We start from the raw sequence: 17,794 nt of genomic DNA, 5'->3' as shown, positions 1-17,794 counted from the left end.
ATTTACTTATTTTAAAGATTTTATTTATTTATTTGACAGAGAGATCACAAGCAGGTAGAGCAGCAGGCAGAGAGAGGGGGACGCAGGCTCCCTGCAGAGCAGAGAGCCTGACGCAGGGCTCGATCCCAGGACCCTGAGTGAAGGCAGAGGCTCAACCCACTGAGCCACCAAGGCGCCCCTTCTTTTTTTTTTTTTTTTTTTAAGGTTTTATTTATTTATTTGTTAGACAGAGAGAGGGAGAACACAAGAAGGGGGAGCAGAAGGCAGAGGGAGAAGCAGGCTTCCCGCTAAGCAAGGAGCCCAATGTGGGACTCCATCCCAGGATCCCAGTGGGACTCAGTCCCAGGATCCTGGGATCATGACCTGAGCCAAAGGCAGATGCTTAACCGGCTGAACCACCTGGGTGTCTGATTGGATTCTCTTTCTGAACATAATGTTTTCCTTTCCTTCCTCCATCTAGTTCAGTGAATGTCCAGTGATCATTTATATGCTTCTGCTTACCATACTAAATGCTGCATTTGAAATCTGTTGTCACCAATCTTTTTTCCTGTGATTAAATCTAATGGTCATCTAGTTTATCCTCAAAACTTTTTCCCCTTTCCTGTGATGATAATATAATATGACTTTGTGTGTTGCTTCTCAGCAGTTCTCTGTTCTATGTTACCTTCTTATTGATTCCCTTCCTTCTGTCCCTGTTTTTTTTTTGCTCTATGTGTGATCTTCTAAAAAAAAAGAAGAATTTATTTATTTGAGAGAGAGACTGAGGGGTGAGGCAGAGGGAGAGAATCTTCAGCAGACTCCCAGCTGAGCTGAGCTTGGATCCTGACACGATGCTTGATTTCATGACCCATGAGTTCATGACCTGAGCCAAAACCAAGAGTCAGAAACTCAACCAGCTGAGCTATCCAGGTGTCCCTCTATGTGTGATCTTTTAAAGTCTTCTGTTTTCTTCTTTTCTATTGCTTGTGTAATGTCCTAGATTTGAATATAGTTAGTTATTCAAGTCAAAAGTAAGTTCTTTTTGCCCTCTTTGGATCCCATTTATAAGGATGTGGAACCTTTCCTTTTAAGCTTGCAGAAGGTGCTTTTTTATATTTTAATCTGTGTGTGTATTTTTATATACATATGGAGAGAAAAAGAGAGAGCACATTATGTTGACCAGAGATGTCTAATATAAACACATTTGGTGACTTCAGATAGGAAGGGTGGGGTGTTCATTAGGAGTGTTGCTACACCCTGTTGAAGTCTAGGTCAAGACTTTTCCTTTTCCCTACTGTTAAATGTGTTTCCAAGTAATATAAAAATAGTGAATTAATATGTTCTGATCATATGTGAACTATTTCCCTATAGGTGTCTCAGAAGCTAGTGAATGATCAGGGAGAAGCAAAGTACATACAACTTTTTTTTATTTTTTAAAGGGTTGGATAAGTGCATAGAACTGTGAAAGTGAGGTAGAGAAAGCATGGCTATTCCTTATAAGGGTCTTTATAAAAATGTTTTTATAATTTCTGTTGGGTACTTGGCTTAATGTTGTGTAGTTATACAGTTAGTGTCATATAATCATACTGATTCTCATTGTAAAACTCTGGATATTGGATACATCTTTATATTGATTTTATAGTTCATTTGGCTGTTTCTAAGTTGGTTTTAGATGGGAAGGATTTAAGTTTGTAAACTGAGAGAATAGAGCCAGTAGACAGAAAAATTTTGAAGAGGCAAGAGCCTATAATGATTGTCACTATAGTCATAGCTTGTTTATCACAACAGTTTCCATAAAGAGGGTATTATTATTTCCCTTGTATTATGAAGAAACAGGCTCAGAGAGATTCAATGACTTGCCCAAGATCACATATTTAATTAAATGGAAAAATAGCCTTAACCATTTCCCACAGTTATCTCTAATTACTTGGTTAAGGAAAGTGAGGCTAGGACTAGGATTTTTTTTTTTCCTGCCGTAGCACCTTGCCTACAGTTTCACCAGGTTTTAAATTCTTCTGTTCCATAGCCTTGATAAGCTAAAAACAATAACAAATGTGCCTAATACAAGTGGTAGGGATCCTTTTAGTTTTTATTAAAACAAATCTAAAGAGAAAGTTTAAGAAATTGAATATTTTTGTTTTTTGTATTTTTGCTGGTATAAATTTTGAAAAAGTTGATGACTATTTTGACTTTTTTTTCCCTAAGTCTCCTTCTTCAATTTTCTTTTCCTCTTACAACAGCTTCAGGGAAGACAACATTCGTGAATATCCTTAAGCAGGTCTGTGAGGATTGGGAAGTGGTTCCTGAACCTGTTGCCAGGTGGTGCAATGTTCAGAATGCCCAAGGAGACTGTGAGGTATGAAAACAAAATTAACTAAATAAAAGAAATTTCTTTTGCTTTAGAGGACCAGTGGTATTTAACCTTTTGGGGTTTTTTTTCCTAATAAAATTTTCAAATCTAGCTTTAAGTCTGTATCTTCATTTTCATACATGGATGTGTGTGTGTGTGTGTGTGTGTGTGTGTGTGTGTATGTGTGTATAAACATTCATTGAGCTATGCACTCAAGATTTATGTACTCATTGCATCTAAGTAGAATTTTAAGAGTTTTAAAAAATTAATTAAAAAGTTAAAAATATCTAATTGCAAATTAAATTCCTTGAGTAGATATTACATTTTGTTTAAAAACTAGTGAACAGGAAAACAAAGACCTAACAAACTATCCAGTAACTTAATTTTATTAGTTTACCTTTTTTTGTTTTTAAGATTTTATTTATTTATTTGAAAGAGAGAGACTGAGAGAGCATGAGTGGGGAGGTGAGGGAGAAGCAGGCTCCCTACACCCCCACAGATGCCGCTGGCCATCTGGGACTTGATCCCGGGTTCTGGGATTCTGACCTGGTCCTAAGGCAGACACTTCACCAACTGAACCACCCAGGCATCCCTATTAGTTTACTTTTTGAACCTTTTGTATTAGTGAGAAGATTTATCTTCTTATTCCTTTGTACTTTTCATTCTTGCCAGACTTCCACCCTCGACACAATGGTTAATTTCCCAGCACTTTCCATTCTACATTGCAAAAAACTTTCATTTTTTTATAACAATATTTTTTATTGTATGCGTATAAAGGAAAGAGATCTGATTGCTAAGACTTTCATTTCTGGAGAAATGAGACTTGAAATTGAAAGCAGCATAGCAGAAATCTTCAAAATGGAAATGTGTTCTATAAACTTTGTTAGAATAGAGGAAGATAGAGGATTGAACAAAAATGTCTGTTTTTTCAAGTTTAGCTGTTGGTATAAAGGGATCTGGGAATATTAATTGAGTATTTAAAATGTAAATAAAAAATATGTCTCACACTGATTTGTCAAGCATAGTTAACTTTAAGGGTGGAGCTTAATGCACTCTGATCCTTAGAATAACCTAGGATTACATCTTGAAGGGACTTCTTTTCCATATGGTCTCCATTTTCTTGAGAAATTGATATTTCAGTCTGGTCTGTGGGGAAAGGCAAGATTAGCCTTAAGTAGAACTTTAAAGTGGGTACATTTATTTGCTTCTTTCCACAATTTTTTTATGACGCATGATATAACTATTATAGAAAATTATAGGAAACCTATGTATAGTTTGAAGAACAACTGGAAAGCTAATCATCAGCCAGGTCAAGAAATAGAATATTACTGATATTCTAGAAGTCCCTGTTTGTCCTTAGGTCATAGTATCTCTTTCCTAGGATAACTCTGCTAGGTGTAATCAATCACATCACATAACTTTTGCAATAATACTTCTGCTTTCTAAAAATAATTTCACCATATGTGAACATATCTCTGAGAAATATAATTTAGTTTTGTCTGTTTTTGAATGTTATATAAATGAAATCAACTGTTTGCAATCTCTCTCCTCTTGCTTTTTTTAAGTCTATGAAATTTGTCTATATTTTTGCATACATTTGCAGTTTGTGCATTTTCATTGCCATACAGTATTCAGTTGTGTTCATATATCACTACCTGTCTGCTCTATACTTTTGATCAATTTTTGAGTGATTTCTAGTTTAGTTTCTATATGAACAACCCAGTTATGAACATGAATCCTGGTGTACACATAAAAGAGTTTCTCTGGGAATAAGAAGTAAAATCCCTCGTTGGTGGGTTCTTTGTATGACGCCTGTTTTCCAAAGTGGTTATTATCCAGCTTCCTAATTTTTGTCCTTCTTTTGGGTGTTTAATATATTTTATGTTTTTAATTTGTGTTTTTTTTAATTGCTAATGAGATTGTGCTCCTTTATTTAATTAATTTAGTTGCCATTTGGATTTCTTTTGTGAAGTCCTGTTCAGGTCCTGTTGTCATTTTCCTTTGAGTCTTCAGTCTTCCCTCCACTCTGCATTTTTATCTCCCAGAGTATGTCTTGTGGCCTCTTTCACTGAAGTGCCCTGCTCAGGTTTGCTTACCTTTAGAAATGAGAGACATGTATTCTAAAAACACCTCTTTCCTCCTCATTTCTGGAGTAAACTATCAGTCTAGTTATTCTCAGGTGTTAGGAAGTAGAACAAACCAAACCAATGTGAGAAATACAGAAGGGATTTTTTTCATTGACAGAATGTTAAACTAAATTGGATTAGTTGACCTCCATTTAAGGCCCATTCTAGTTTCAGTGTCGTAAGCTTCTAACTCATATTAAATATATACAACTGGTTCTTTGGCACATCAAAGGCACATCTCTGCCTATCAGTATACCTGTAATTAATCTGGGGTGCAGAAACTGATCTATAAAAACCAAAATGCCGAAACATTTAATTCGTAGAGAAAAATGTAATTATCAGATTCACAGAATTAGGTCAATATATTCTCTGTGGAGACCCATAATTCTCAGCCAGTGGAAGGAACTCAGAATCTCAGAGTTTTAGGGTATTTTATAAAATGACAGACAATCCCTTGGGAATGTTAATATGTGGAATGCCTCCTGGGTAAAAATGACTGCCTTAGTGAATCACTGTTAGTGTTGGGTTTATATTGACCCTTTTAATTATGTTGGAGAGGAGAGGTTGAAAACATTGCATTAGCATATATGGGAAGACAAATGTATAATAAGCAGGTTGTCTGTTAAGGTTAGAATCAGAACCCAGGGGAATTAGTTATATTGTCTTAACGACTGATGTCATCAGATTGTGACAGATTGATGCAACTGTCTCTGTTTTAAGACTCTTGGTTTCACAGATTCAGTACTCATGGTTAGGGGCATTTTCTTCCCATGTACTGGAGTCAGAATTACAAATTGATTCCGATAACTACCATATGGATGAACCAATATGTTCATTATACAGTTTACTGTAATCTAGTCGTGTCTCCATGGTATTAAAATTTGATAACTTTAATTGGTGCACATTCTTAGAGAATAGTTTTATTTGTGTGTCTATATTGGGGTCTGTTTATGTTGTTGGTCCTCTGCACTTCTAGGTGGAACTTCAGGCAGTGTGGATGGTATTTTGGGGATAAGGTTGTGGAGTGTGAGGAGGGTGATGGGTGGGTTCTGTGTATCTTTGGATATTTTCTTCTTATTCCACTCCTCCACTACACGCAAGAAAAGGTATTTTCTTCCTCCATCTTTGAGCTCTTCTTCCCCAGACTCATTTCTGGTTGCTTCCTTGACGTTATAATGTGAATCACCCACAGTCCAAATCTCAATTTTCTTAGAAGGGTATCAGTAGTGAGAAGTAGATAGTCTTCAGACCCAACCCTGGCAAGGCTAGTCCTACTTTGGATGTTCTTCATTTAATCACACTTCTTGGCAGTTGCTGTAGAACTGGAAGAGTTGGGTTGTTGGTTTGTTGGTACCTTTGATCTCTTAACCTAGTCTGTAACTTAATTTGCACCTGCATCCTTTGCTTGTTTTGTTTTTTAGCCGTTTTATTTTTTTTTTTACCTGCCACCTAGTGGCTGAAATGTTGCTCTACTATTGATAAACTGCACCAATTTTAGCAAAATAATGAGGCAGAGTACCTAAAAAGATTATATAGCCTTCCCTCCTTTCCCTCCCAGGGTAAGATTATCTTTAAAGGTGCCACCCAAAAGATTGCCAATCTTTGAATTGAAGGTTTGCTTCAAATAGTCCTTTATTTGGTGGTTTATATTATTATTGAGGCCCAAAGTTTTCACTTAATTGGTTACTTTTAGCTTATTTTTGAGATGGACAAATTCTTAGGAACATATTTCTGCTCTGTCTTGTTTTTCTTATCAAGCTGAAGTCCAAGGGGATCTTTGTTATTAATTGTAAAGTATTTTATTTACTTCTATCAAACATTTCTTACCACTAATTAGAACTATGATAAAGAAGGGATAAAATATACTTGTTTTTCAAATAATAGCATTTTGATAAGTCATTCTTGAAAATCAGTTAAGTACTTGCTTGATAAAGTACTTCTACATATACCTTCTGAAATCACTTGGTAACATTTGTTGGCTATTTTATGATTACCTTGTTTGGTAGATTCTAATCTTTTTGATTGAACTTAATTCAACTCTTTTGCATTGTTTACAAAGTTTAGATTGGAATTAAAAGATAAATGATTTTGTATCTTTACTCAATATTACTGGTTTTCACTTATCTTGACAATAATTTGTGCTTTCTGCAAAATAATCAAGTATTCTATCATGACATGTGTTATAGAATTACAGATATAAATGACAGAAACAGAGTAAAACTTATCTGTTATCCCACAACCTTACATGTATCCTATGTACAGTTGAGATATAATTTACTATATCTAATATGGGTGGGGGAGGAGATATAATTTTTAAGAATATTATACATGTTCATTGTTTGAAGTAATACGTGTTCATTCATTGAAGTTAAGAAAATACAGATTACCAAAGGAAGAAAATAAAACTTGCCTACAATTTTATTACCTAGAGAAGACTACAGATCTTGCTTGGTATACAACAATATACAATTTCGTGCTTTGTTCCCCCCCTCATAATGTTTATATCAAAGGTAATTAAAAATGTCATTCTGTAAATGATTTATTTATTTATTTTTTAAGATTTTATTTATTTATTTGACAGAGAGAGATCACAAGTAGACAGAGAGGCAGGCAGAGAGAGGGGAAAGCAGGCTCCCTGCCGAGCAGAGAGCCCGATGTGGGACTCTATCCCAGGACCCTGAGATCATGACCTGAGCCGTAGGCAGCGGCTTAACCCACTGAGCCACCCAGGCGCCCTGTAAATGATTTCTAATGGCAGCCTAAATTATTTTGTGCATGTACCAGTACTTATATATACAAATTTCTAATAATAGTGGAACGATAGGCTATTTGCTTAGTAATGTTATAAACATCTTTGTGATTAATTCTGTATTCTGGGTTATTTAAGACAAATTTCCAAAAGTGAGGTTAAGGAGGCCCAAGAATACAGATTTCTAAAAATAAATGTAGCTAAGCTGCATTTTAGAGATATTCTTTTTTACAAAATATTTTATTTATTTATTTGAGAGAGAGAGTGAGAGAGAGAGCATGATAGGGGAGAAGGTCAGAGGGAGAAGCTGACTCCCTGTGGAGCTGGGAGTCTGATGCGGGACTCGATACCGGGACTCCAGGATCATGGCCTGAGCCGAAGGCAGTTGCTCAACCAACTGAGCCACCCAGGCACCCTATTCTTTTCAACTTTTACATAATATAATTTGACCCCGAGGTATTCACATTTTTTTTAATCTGGGTCCTTTTCATAGGGGAAAAAACTGGTAAAATTACACTCAAGTTGGTAAAGATGATACACAGTGTCTTTTTGGATAAATTTTAATATGTATTTTATTCTGAAAAGTCATAGTTGCATACAAAAAGCCCAGCAATTTGTAGTCTCCAAAACCTCATGCATAGAATCAAAAGAAAACATTTTGTATGGGCTTTTAGATTACCCTGAAAAACTGGAAAATGATATCCTGGCTTTACTGTTAATTTTCTAATTTGGTGTAAATTCAGACAACTAACATGTTGAGAGCTGTAAAATTGTACTGCAGATTTTTTATTTAGTTTTAATTTAAGCATTTATGTTTTTAGAGCACTACCTATTATTTTTATAATTGGGTGATGAGTCAGTTTCATGTAGTAGGCTTTGGAATTACTTTGGGAAAGAGTAAAAGAGTATTGGAAAAACCAAATAAAAGGAGATGTGTAGTCTTTCTTGTGTGATTAATATTTTCATTGTGGTAAAAACATATCATAATTTTACCCTCTTAACCATTTTTAAATATACAATTAAGTAGTGTTACGTATATTTCCAATGTTGTAAAACAGATCTTTAGAATCTTTTCATCTTGTAGAACTGAAACTTTATTCATTAAACAGTTCTCCTTTGCCCCTTTCCCTTAACCCTTGGGAACTGCCATTTTTCTCTCTTATATCAATGAATTTGACTACTTTAATTAACTTAGTCTTAAGGTTTTATTTATTTTTTAATTTTAAAGATTTTATTTTTAAGTAATCTCTATATCCACTATGTGGCTTGAACCTACAACCTTGGGATCAAGAGTTGCATGCTCCATTCACTGAGACAGCCAGGTACTCCTGAATTTGATTACTGTAGACACCCTAATATAACTGAAATCACACAGTATTTGAACTTTTGTGACTGGCTTATTTCACCTAGCATATATCCTCTAAGTTCTTCAAAAAAGTTTCAAACTTCTCACTATATAACAAGCGTATGTTATATATATGTAACCTACTTTGTTATCCCTGTGCATAGCAAATTTATCCTAAGTGTTTTTCAGATGAACCAAGTTCACTTCTAATAGATATTATTAAATGTATGTATCAGGTAGATTTGCTGCTGTAATGAGCTCTAAAATCTCTGTAGTTCAAAATAATAAAATTTTATTTCTCAGAGAACAGTGCAACATGGTAATTTGGTGGGTAACATGCCATGCTGTGACTCAGGGACCCAGACGCTTTCGAAATTGTGGCTCTTCCAACCTCTAGAACAGTGGTTCAAATGTTAATGTTTATTAGACTGACCTGGAAGACTTGTTTAATCACATATTTGGGCCCTACCCCCAGTTTTTGATTTATTTGGTCTGGTGTGGAGTGGGTGCTAAAAATGTGCGTTTCTCACAATTTCCCAGGTGATGTTGATGTTGCTGTTATGGAGACCATACTTTGTTACCCCTGCCCTGGAGCTGTAGTTGAAGAACTTGTGATCTAGGGTCTTGGTGTCCTTTGCTTTGCTTCTAGCTGATGGAGAAAGAGAGAAACATCATATTTGAGAGGTTTTTAGAGTGAAGCCTGGAAATGGTATTCATTGTTTTTGCCACTTCCATTGTCTAGAACCTGAGTCACATGGCCACACTTAACTACAAGGGAGGCTGGGAAATAAAACTTAGTTTGCGTCCAGGAAGAAAAATGATGTGACTTTAGGGAACGAATAGCAATGTCTGCCACACACACATTTCTAAATAGGAGTACCTTACGTTTATTTTTTAATGTAACTTAAACTCAAAGATTCCAAGTTTAATTAACTTATGTGGAAGAGATCTTCAACAGATATTCTCTATTTTCCACTTCTAAGAGACAAAAAAATAAATTATTAGAAAAACTTAAATATGCCCTTTGGCTCACAGTCCTGAGCACATTCATTTTATAAAAGCATGCCATGGATAATGTAACCAGGAATAGAGCAGACTAGTCTAAGACTTAAATTTTTTTGTTTTGAATTAACATTTTTACTACAGAGAATTCCATATATATATGTGGATACCACTATGACCCTGTCCCTCTACTTTAGCATCAAAGATATGTAATTCCTTTAGTGGAATGAAAAAACTTCTTTAGATGATGTTAGGATTAAGCTTGGAGTCTACTTTGCTATCCAACGAATGCTAGCACCTATCATGAAATTAATTGTAACTCAGAAAATCAACTGTAACTCATTAATATTCTGGTTAATTTAATGTACAAAGGGAGAAGGCCTAAATGCTCTATTTCATTTTATTATTTTTCATTTTTTTCATTACTTTGTATCACTTTCTTTCCCTTGAAGCTATTTTTGAATTTGATTTACTTTAAAATAAATGACCACAATCATCTACCACCTTTCTGAAGAACTGGGGAAGTGCCTAAAAGCTGGTGTCATTACTGAAGGAAATATAATGTGACCTGGCATTTCTGTTTTATGGGAGGTTTTTGATTTTTTTTTTTCACACTGTAGGTTTATGCTTATGTTTTTTGGTCTACTCGTAGACCCTGTTTGAGGGGGAGTAGCTGACATCCAGGAAAGAAGTTTCGTTAAGTGAAAACGTTTTTTGATTGTAAAAAGTTTACCAAATTATTTTATGTTTGCCAAACTCTGCTTGAATGACAATACATGATGGAAATATGCTTTAAAAAACATTTAATTACCTTTCTTTTAGGAAGGAATGTTTGTAGTAGTGAAAAGTACTGGATAAGGCATGCACAAATAAACTGAGAAAAAGGAAGGAAACAAATCATTTGAGTGGCCCAAATGGAGGTCACAAAAATATGCATTAAGATTAATGTGGTTTCTTCATAGGGTATCTACCTAATGCTTTTGACACAGTCTAATAAGCTTATTTTCTGATTAGAAGGGGCTATCAAGGGAGGGACTACAAAGAGATGGCCACAACGATGACCTGACATCTAAGGAAGAAATAGAAAAACAAAAATAGACAAGAACTGCAAACTAATGCCAATTTGGGCTCATTTAGTATAAGATTCAATAGCAATGTGAATACTTTGTGCCTGATATTTTATGTGTACATTGGAGGCTTGTGCCCTATTGCTAATTTCTTTCATAAATCCAGCACTTGGTATTTATAAATTTATAAAGTTGTCTAAGAGTAAGTGTCTGTTACTGAGTAATTTCAAAATGCTATCCTTATGTGGGTAGGAAAATATAATACATACTAGTGTCTTCTCCCTATAAAAATAACCACATAAAAAAAGTGGTTAAGTTGATAAACTTCACTTAGTTGAAAAGACTCACTTGTATGAAACATTTTTCTCCTGGAGATGCTGAATAAATGGAAAGTCAGTTTATAATTAAATTAACAAAGCCTTTTTAATGAAACTTAAAAAATTTGTTCTTTAAGCAGTTTGGGAAGGCAACAAACTACACCTTTGTTTCAGTTCATTATCCGTTGAGAGTTTTTCTAAACAGACCTGTTGTTGACAGTTAGCTTCTTGCTATTTTATGCTTTTTTTTTTTTTCAATTTTGGGAAGAAGATTCAGTTAATATGTGGTTTGCGGTATGTAATTTAAATTCTACCTCAGAATGCCATGTGTTTGTGTGGTTTTTAGTTCTTAACTGAAACTTTGAGGTCAATATTTACACTTCTGGATTTTTTTTTCCCCCCAGAGGAAAACCACCTACTTTGAGCGTGAACTTCTAGGAAGTGTTCAGGGGTGTTTATTTGGACTAGGATTTGGAATAGGAATTAAGCCATCATATTTTATTCCTTGAAAGTTACTGTACAAGATTAAAGACTTTTTATGACTTTTGGGGGGAATCTTTATATGGGTTGACATTACAGAAGAGGCTGAGAAAGCTGCCTTTGCCCATCAAAGGACGAAGACAGCTCCTTATTTCCTCCTTTTGTCTAGGACTATCGATAACTATTTGCCCCTACAGTGCACCTGGTGGATAAAATGCCTTTCTTTTAAAAACAGTAGTATTCAAGATAATCAGCTGTTAGGGCAGAGCTCATTCTTGGTTTTCTGAAGGCAGGGAAATTCTCATTTCTAGTTCACAAAGGGAGGACTTCTCTCCTAGGCTGTTTTCCCTACTGGTTGTCTGGACTATGAACAAAAGCTCCTCTTTGCTAAAGAGGTTGCAGTTGAACTAATAATAATGGGGTATGGTTCCTGGAAATGGAAGCATCAGGTTTATATGTTTGATTTGGTATGTGTTGAAACTTTCAGGGATTATTGTTGGGTGACTGGAATTTGGAGAAAGGGAATATTAGGAAGTGAGAATGACATATCCCACTGTATGTGAGGTTGTCCTTTTCCTTAGAGACGAAATTGGAATTGGTTATACTTTTCTTCCTAAAATGGGCTTAAAAGTTTAAAAAGGGAAGCATATGCTTAATGATAAGATTGTAGGTAAAATTCAGTGACATTGTATGTTATTGCAATAAAATTTTCTATATAATCTAAATATTTATAAGCTCCAATTCAGCTACGATTTAGCCATGTAATCTTAGAAAGCACGTTAGTTTTTCTAAACTTTTCTTTATCATTAAGATGGGAGTGATAATGGGAAAAATCAAGCTTGTGCAAGAATTAAATAAGAAAACAAAAATGAAAGTCCACTGGGTTGGAAAGGTAAGCTGTTGTATATTAACTTAAAGTACATGCAGTATTTGGGGAGTTTTTTTTGTTGTTGTTTTTTGAAGATTTTATTTATTTATTTGACAGACAGAGATCACAAGTAGGCAGAGAGGCAGGCAGAGAGAGAGGGGCGGCCCCCTGAGCAGAGAGCCTGATACTGGGCTCAATCCCAGGACACTGGGATCATGACCTGAACCGAAGGCAGAGGCTTTAACCCACTGAGCCACCCAGGCACCCCATTAGGGGAGTTCTTATACTAAAAAATTATTTGTTGTTTATCTGAAATTCAAATTTAACTGGAGGTCCTGGGTTTTGTTTTTTCTTTCTTAATATGATATTAAAGTATTCTAATACATTCTACTACTGTGAAAGAAAGAAAGAATATTGCCACAAAGAGGAAGAAATATTGGTGGCTTCTTTCTGTTCATCCTTTTATTTTGATTTGGAAAGTGTGGAACGGTAGGACTTATTGACTATGACCATAGTAGTGAAGTGACAATGGACAGTCCTCAAATGCTAAAAATTATTTCCTATATATTTTACAAACTAGAGATTCATTTATAATACCAGCTCTCTTTAAAAAGAAAGCCACATATTGGGACGCCTGGGTGGCTCAGTGGGTTAAGCCGCTGCCTTCGGCTCAGGTCATGATCTCAGGGTCCTGGGATCGAGTTCCGCATCGGGCTCTCTGCTCAGCAGGGAGCCTGCTTCCCTCTCTGTCTCTCTGCCTGCCTCTCTATCTACTTGTGATCTCTCTCTGTCAAATAAATAAATAAAATCTTAAAAAAAAAAGAAAGCCACATATTAAATTAGGTATTCCCTAATTTATATTACTTTAATCAGACTATGTAAAAATCTAATTACAAAACTTTGTGGGTAAAGGGTATTGTTAAGTGAAATAAGTCAGAGAAAGGCAAATGAATAAAAAACAAAAAGCAGAATCAAATCTGTAAATACTGAGAACAAGCTGATGGGGAGAAGGATAGGAGATGGGCAGAATGGGTGTAGGGGAGTGGGAGATACATGCTTCTGGTTCTGGAATGAGTAAGTCACAGGAACACAGGGCACAGAACAGAATACAGTCAATGATAGTGTAAGAGTGTTGTATGGTGCCAGATGGTAGATACACTTGTGGTGAGCACAGTGTAAGACAGAGTTGTGTTGAATCACTATGCTATACAGCTGAACTAATGTAACATTGTGTGTCAACTATACTCAAATATTTTTGATATGAAAACAAAGCAGTACTGTGCCTTTAGTTCCTCTCAGTAAAAATTTCCTAGAACCAAGTCCCCCATGCTTCCACTAGGTGGGATATATGGTCTCCATATCTAAATATTATATAAATACATATGTATTTTTTGCATATCTCATTTTGCACATCTTTTAATGTTTGACTTATTCCTGAATTCTCGCATCTGTTTCTACATTCAAACTGTTGCAGTATCATGTGTTACTTAGCTTCTAGAAAATTATACATTTGGAGCACCTGGTTGGCTCAATCGGTTAAGCATCCAACTTCTGCTCAGGTCATGATCTCAGGGTCCTGGGGATGAGCTGCTCAGCGGGGAGCCTGCTTCTCCCTCTCCTGCTGTCCCCCTACTTCTGCTCTATCTCTCTCTCTCTGTCAAATAAATAAACAAAATCTTCAGAAAAAAAAAGGAAAAAAAGAAGATTATACATTCATGAGAGAATGAGAATGGAAAAAGGCACATTTATTATTAAAAACTTTTTTTTTTTCGGTATAGACCCCTGCAAGGATCTCAGGGACTTCTCAGGCATTCCCTGGCCACACTTCGATGACCTCTGTTCTAGATAATATATTTAGCTATAGAAATTAAGGACTCAATAGAAACTCTAGAAAAAAAGATTCTTTAAAAAAACAGCCTGCATCTAAAAGATTAGTAATTCTACTGTGTCATCACATCTAGTTTGTGTTTATATTTCTCTTTTTGTCTCATAATTTTCTTACAGTTTGTTGATATCAAGAGTCAAACAAGGTTCACATATTATATTTAGTTGATATGCCTTTCAAATTTTAATCTATTGGTTCCTCTTCCTCTTTTTTCTTTGAAGTTTATTAGTTGAAGAAACTGGGTCATTTGTTCTTATATAGTTTCCGTCATTCTGGTCTTGGCTGAGTGCATCTCTGTGGTATAGTTTAACATGTTTCTCAATCTCTGTATTTCCTGTAAATTTGTAGTTAGATCTCTAGAGCTTTGATTAGATTTGGCATTCTTTTTTGGCTAGACTTCTTAGGTGCTGATGTGTATTTTCTTCCCCCAGGAGGATGTCCTTTGTGATGTTAGAATCACTCTGTTCTGACTTGCATTTCCGGGGTTTGTTTAGGTTTTGTCAGCCTAATTCATACATTATATTAGCTCTTCTTTAATGATTTTAGGATCTATTGCTAATTGAGCCCCTAATCAATCAGTTGGTATTAGAAAAGGTGATAGATATTCTAATAATCAAGGCTGTTGGCTGAGATTCTTCAGTCGAAGGAGATCCTTTCCTCATCTATTCCATTAATTTGAAATAATATTTGCATACAAAGGACCAGAATAAAATTTTGGATAATTTTTTCTCTATATCTAGAAATTTCCAGAATAATTAATTGGTTACCTAGAAACCTCCAAAGATGATTCAAGAGTTTGGTTTTTTTCATTTTCTGGTTTTCTTTAGTATTATGAATTTATAATTTTTTTGCCTTCTATTCACCATTCCTTTCAGATGTTCAAAGGCTCCTATCTTTTTTTTTTTTTTTTAAGATTTTATTTATTTATTTGGCGGATAGAGATCACAAGTAGGCAGAGAGGCAGGCAGAGAGAAAGGGGGAAGCAAGCTCCCCGCTAAGCAGAGAGCTCGATGTGGGGCTTGATCCCAGGACCCTGAGATCATGACCTGAGCCTAATGCAGGGGCTTTAACCCACGGAGCCACCCAGGCGCCCCCAGGGGCCTATCTTCTTGACAAGTGGAAGCCCTTTCATATTGGCTCCCTTGTCTGTGGTACAACCCCAGCAGATTTTGATAGTTTACTTGCTGCCTGGAGCAAGATGTGTTAAACTCATCTTCTACATTTCTTTCTTCAGGCATGGAATCAGGTATGTGACACTAATTTTTTTCAGTGGGAAATGGTATTTAGAGATCATAATCTGGGTGACATTTATGTTTATTCCTAAAAGCTTGTCATTGTTTATAGACCTTTTGGTGGTTGGAGCTAGGAAAACTGTTTTTTGGGGTTTTTTTTGAAAACTGTATTTTGTAGAAAGGAAAATAAATCATGAGTTACAGATGCTTCTTCAAATTCATTTATAATATTACAGAGATTGGGGCACCTGAATGGCACAGTTGGTTTGGTGTCCTACTCTTGGTGTTGGCTCAGATCATGATCTCAAAGTCATGAGTTTGGGCCCCATGTCAGGCTCCATGCCCAGCATGGAGTCTACTTGAGGATTCTCTCTTCTTCTGCCCCTTTTGCTCATGCTCTCCATCTCACTCTTGGGAAGAAAAAAAAAAAAAAGATTACGGAGATTTTACTTTATTTTTTTATTCTACATTTTCTTAAACTGAAAATATTGGTTCCAACTATACTTTATTTTTTTATTCTACATGTTCTTAAACTGAAAATATTGGTTCCAACTATATGATTATGAAATCACAAAATTTTAGGGAGGATTTGTTCTGTTTTATTAGAAGATTGGGGCCTAAAACACCTAGCGGGGTCAGGTAGCTGAACAAATGAGTCAGGCCTGTTGTGAGAATCAACAGGGAATGACAGGGGCTGATGATCAACTGGAGAGCGTATGTCCCACCTAATGGAAGCATGTGTGATTTGGTTCTAGGTAATTTTTATTGAGAGGAACTATAGGCACAGTACTGCTTGGTTCTCACATTAAAAAAAAAATTTTTTTCATTTGAGTGTAGCTGACACACAATGTTACATTAATTCAGCTGTATAACATAGTGGTTCAACACAACTCTGTCTTACACTGTGCTCACCACAAGCGTATCTACCATCTGGCACCATACAACACTCTTACACTATCATTGACTATATTCCCGATGCTGTGCCCTGTGTTCCTGTGACTTACTCATTCCAGAACCAGAAGCATGTATCTCCCACTCCCCTATACCCATTTTGCCCATCTCCTATCCTCTCCTCTGGCAGCCATCAGCTTGTTCTCAGTATTTACAGATTTGATTCTGCTTTTTGTTTACCTTTTTATTCATTTTTTTTTCTTCAGATTCTGCATATGAGTGAGATCATATATTTGCCTTTTACTGACTTATTTCACTTAACATAATACCCTCTGGGTCCATTTATGTTGTCACAAACAGCATAACCACATCCTTTTTTTGGCTGTATGTAATATTCCACTACATGTATTTTTATGATTTTTAAATATTTTTATATTTTATATATATCACATTTTCCTTATCCATTCATCTGTCAGTTGACACTCGGGTTTTTTCTATATTTTGACTATTTGTAAATAAGGCTGTAATAAAAAAGGGTGCATATATTTTTTTGAATTAGTGTTTTTGTTTTCTTTGGGTAGATACCCAGTAGTGGAATTACTGAATCTTATGGTTATTCTATTTTTAATTTTTCGAGAGACCTCCTTACTGTTTTCTACAGTGGCTGTACCAATCTACATTCCCACCAGTAGGGTATGAGGATTCCTTTTCCTCCATATCCTTGCCAACACTTACTATCTTTTTTGATTTTAGCCATTCCAACAGGTACAAAGTCATATCTCATGGTTTCGATGAGCATTTCCCTGATAATGAGTGATGTTGATGATCTGCTCATGTGTCTTTTGGCCATCTGTACGTCTTCTTTGGAAAAATGTCCATTTAGGTCCTCTGCCCATTTTTTAAATCAGATTGGTTTTTATACTGTTGAGTTAGGTGAGTTTTTTAATGTATTTTGGGTATTAATCCCTTATCAGATGGATATATCATTTGCCAGTATCTTCTTCCATTCAGTAGATTGACTTTTTGTTTTGTTGATGGTTTCCTTTGCTTTGCAAAAGCTTTTTATTTTGGTGTAGTCCCGATAGTTTATTTTTGCTTTTGTTCCCTTGCCTTAGGAGATGTATTTAGGAAGATGTTGCTATGACTGATGTCAGAGAAATTACTGCCTGTGTTCTCTTTTAGGTGCTTTTATGGTTTCAGGTCTCACATTTAAATCTTTAATCCATTTTGAGTTTACTTTGTGTATGGTGTTAGAAAGTGGTCCTATTTCCTTCATTTGCATGTAGCTGTTCAGTTTTCCCAACACCATTTATTGAAGAGATGGTCTTTTCCCCATTGTATATTCTCATCTCCTTTGTTCATTAACCATATAAGCATGGGTTTATTTCTGGGCTCTGTATTCTGTTCCTTTTATCTATGTATCTGTTTTTGTGCCAGTACCATACCGTTTTGATTACTACAGCTTTGTAGTGTATCTTAAAGTCTAGGATTATGATACTATTA

General features: G+C 35.5%; 1 protein-coding gene across 1 annotated transcript in view; it reads left to right on the top strand.

Annotated features, from left to right (window-relative positions):
• DCK (deoxycytidine kinase) overlaps positions 1–17,794 on the top strand; it is a 30,242-nt gene that overhangs the window by 2,955 nt on the left and 9,493 nt on the right. The window contains exon 2 of the mRNA XM_045986684.1: positions 2,220–2,335. Within this exon, the coding sequence (XP_045842640.1) occupies positions 2,220–2,335 (116 nt within the window). The remainder of the gene's footprint in view (positions 1–2,219; positions 2,336–17,794) is intronic.

This window comes from Meles meles, chromosome 2 (assembly GCF_922984935.1).
Source record: "Meles meles chromosome 2, mMelMel3.1 paternal haplotype, whole genome shotgun sequence".
NCBI lineage: Eukaryota > Metazoa > Chordata > Mammalia > Carnivora > Mustelidae > Meles > Meles meles.
The sequence above is the reverse complement of the archived record's forward strand: the minus strand, read 5'-3'. Positions and strand labels throughout refer to the sequence as shown.